Source organism: Austrofundulus limnaeus, unplaced genomic scaffold (genome assembly GCF_001266775.1).
Source record: "Austrofundulus limnaeus strain Quisiro unplaced genomic scaffold, Austrofundulus_limnaeus-1.0 Scaffold1501, whole genome shotgun sequence".
NCBI classification, from domain to species: Eukaryota; Metazoa; Chordata; class Actinopteri; order Cyprinodontiformes; family Rivulidae; genus Austrofundulus; species Austrofundulus limnaeus.
The window spans coordinates 11038-14706 of NW_013953903.1; the positions used below are offsets into that span (position 1 = coordinate 11038).

The 3669-nt window shown below is 43.0% G+C and overlaps 1 protein-coding gene across 1 annotated transcript in view; it reads left to right on the forward strand.

Annotated features, from left to right (window-relative positions):
• Window positions 1-441: 441 nt before the first annotated feature.
• Window positions 442-3669, forward strand: part of numbl (NUMB like endocytic adaptor protein) — a gene marked incomplete at its 5' end in the record, with an annotated part of 33080 nt that continues 29852 nt past the window's right edge. Inside the window, 1 exon segment of the mRNA XM_014032636.1 lies at window positions 442-592. Coding sequence (XP_013888090.1) covers window positions 442-592 — 151 coding nt within the window.

Below are 3669 nucleotides of genomic sequence, written 5' to 3' on the forward strand. Positions count from 1 at the left end.
GTGTGTGTGTGTGTGTGTGTGTGTGTGTGTGTGTGTGTGTGTCCTGACTCCTGATCAGCTCTGTTGATGTGTTGTGCAGAGATGAAAGTGAGCCCGGTGTGTGTGTCACCTGTGGGATTTGTGCAGCCTGTAGCTGAGAGCAGAATCAATGGAGCATCATGCGGACAGACTGATTTACTGACTGTCTTGTTAGAAAGGATGACTGCAAAATGAGCTCCAGCTAATCAATAAAATCCACTTCACGCTCATCTTTCTGTACGAAACGACAATATTTACGTGCTAGGACTTTATATATTGCTGATGTTTTATTTACTTAGTCTTTAATGGGTTCAATGTTTAAAATAGACCATATTTTGCTTTATTCTTGGTGATCTAATACATACTGCTGCTGTTCAGGCTTTGTGCCCCGAGTTAAACCAGCATTGTTTTCTCTGTGTGCAGTTCCAGGGAGCACGTGACCCCGGAGATGAACAAGCTTCGTCAGAGTCTGAGGAGGAAGAAGCCCACCTATGTGCCCGAGGCCAGCAGACCGCATCAGTGGCAGGCTGACGAGGAGGCTGTACGCAAGGGCAAATGTAACTTTGCTGTTCGGGTGGGTTCTCCTACGAACTTCCGACAATCTCTGCATTTCTACAAATTAATGTGACCTTACAAATAAAAACAGGGTCCAGGAAAGGAGAAATAAACAATAACTATATTCTAATGAAAGGTGGCATTCTCTGGCAAAATGCCCACAGTGTTGCATGTTCAAAGTTTGAAGTAAATTTGATTTATTAGCACTTTCAGATAGCTCAGTTTCTGAAAGACGGAGTTGTATTTTCTTGTTTTCTAAGATTGATTAGCTTCGGCAGCCATCTTGAAATGGGCTGTCTCCAAAATGTTATCCTTTGTGGATGAACCAGCATTTCATTATTCTAATATTTCCACTTCTGTCACTTTCATATTACTTAGTTAATTTTGCTAAAACACTAATAAAATTCCCATCAGAAGTGACCCCAGGTTGCACCAAAGGTTCTACAGCTAGCTGCTACTGCTACATGCTTTAGCAGCTAACCATAGAATTGAATGTAATTAACTGTGTGAAAGTTAGGGTAGTATGAAGGTTTAATAAAATATTTGTGTAAACAGCTAATAAAGTTATTTTTTGGTCTTGGTTACTTCCTGACTAGGTGCCAGCTCGTCAGTCTGCTCAGAATTAAGCTATTTCTGTAAAATGAAGGGGAAGCCCGTCTGTTTTAATCATGTTATTAGACGTTTTTAATGTCCGGCTAAAGTTAAAGAGAACAGCAGCCTCATTCAGGATGTTTTATTGGTAGCTCTGACAGCCATGAAATTTCAGCTGTTTACTACAAAATCTCCAGTCAGACTATATTACACTGAAAAGCTTCTCCCAAGAAACGTTTCACAGCAGATTTTTGTGTAATTTATCATTAAGACATACGGTCTTAATGATACGGGCTGTCAGGTCCTTGTACGACCGGTGTCAGAGTCTGGTTCGCATTGCCGGCAGTAAGTCGGGCTCGTTTCCGGTGAGAGTTGGACTCCGCCAAGGCTGCCCTTTGTCACCGATTCTGTTCATTACTTTCATGGACAGAATTTCTAGGCGCAGCCGAGGTGCTGAGGGGATCTGTTTTGGTGGTCTTAGGATCGCATCTCTGCTTTTTGCGGATGATGTGGTCCTGTTGGCTTCATCGGAACAAGATCTGCAGCTCTCGCTGGAGCGGTTCGCGGCCGAGTGTGAAGCGGCCGGGATGAGGCTCAGTGCCTCCAAATCCGAGGCCATGGTCTTGAGCTGGAAAAGGGCAGAGTGCCTTCTCTGGGTCAGGGGGGTCGCCCTGTCTCAAGTGGAGGAGTTTAAGTATCTGGGGATCTTGTTCACGAATGGGGGAAGAACGGAGTGGGAGGTCGACAGGCGGATTGGCGCAGCGGGCGCTGTACCGGTCCGTCGTGGTGAAGAGAGAGCTGAGTCAGAAAGCGAAGCTCTCGATTTACCGGTCGATCTACGTTCCTACCCTCATCTATGGTCATGAGCTTTGGGTCATGACCGAAAGAACGAGGTCCCGGATACAAGCGGCCGAAATGGGTTTCCTCCGCAGGGTGGCTGGGCTCTCCCTTAGAGATAGGGTGAGAAGCTCGGTCATCCGGGAGGGACTCAGAGTAGAGCCGCTGCTCCTCCACGTCAAGAGGAGCCAGTTGAGGTGGCTCGGGCATCTGGTAAGGATGCCTCCTGGACGCCTCCCTGGTGAGGTATTCCGGGCACGTCCCACTGGGAAAAGGCCCCGAGGAAGACCCAGGACACGCTGGAGGGACTATGTCTCTCGGCTGGCCTGAGAATGCCTTGGGGTTCCCCTGGAGGAGCTGGAAGAAGTGGCTGGGGAGAGGGAGGTCTGGGCCTCCCTTCTGAAGCTGCTGCCCCCGCGACCCGACCCCGGATAGGCGGAAGAAAATGGATGGATGGATGGATGGATGGATCATTAAGACATGATCTTTACATTCATTTGCTTTTTTGGTTTGTTTCATTTTTTAATAGCTGTTGCCTTTATTAACCAGAGTTTGGGGCAGCAGAACCAGAGGGGAAGGGATGCAGTAAAGATCTATAAACCAGACCCAGAGCTGAGTGTATGTGCAATGACATTTTGGGCTGCATTCCCAACCAGGAAGTAGTTTTTGTTTCAAGATACTATTTTTTGTGATCATCTGACATGCAGCTGTTCAAATAATGTTTAACAGCAGGTGAGTGATGATACACTTACATGTTTGAGTCTCTGTGGTGGAACTGAGACGTTTCAACGAGTTCCTGTTTGAATGTGAATGATCTCTGGATATGTTAGCATTTTGTGATGTTGATTGTGGAAGAAGTTACAGTGAAGCTCGTTGAAAATCCAGGGGTGACACTAAAACCAAAAGCCAGAATAGAGTTTCAAAATATTTGTAATGTGGTTGATACAGTATGTCAAAGGTTAAAACAGACGTGATTTTTCAGAAGCTCAAAAACTTATTTCTTTTATGACAGACTAAACATAAATGAGAAAAAATGTAATCTAAAAGTCGATAAGGATCACAATGTTAAAAAAGTTCTCATTTTTATGAGAGGCCGCTTAGGCCATATTTCATTTTTGCGCTCACAATCACCATCAAACATTTTAGCACCTTTACTAAGGAAATAAAGAGGTTTGAAATATATTTCACATTTGGTCAGATACTAGACACAATTCTTTGGTGCTTACATTAAAAAGATTGCATTGATATTTTGCGCTGCCTTGTTTAAAAATATGAAAAACTAAACAATTTTTTGTGCCCATTTTTATATAAATCTATTTTCATTGTCTAAACAAGTAACTTATATCAGAATAAATTTTGGGGGAAAATAGATTTTTCTAAAAACTTACCTTTGTGTTATAAGATGACAGACAGTATATGACAGACTTATTTGGTATTATAATCATCATCTGCCATGTTTCTAACAATGACCCCACTGTTACAATTGTATTGTTTTCTAAAAAAACTCAAAATGAGTACATTTTAAAATAGTCTCAGCTTATTGCTTGCAGCCTTTAGCCTCCTAAAAGTCTCTCCTTAAAGGGATCCACGATTAGTTGTAACATTAAACTTTATTTGATAAACATTTATTTTAACTGTAAAATAAAGACTGTAAAGATACTGTAGGAT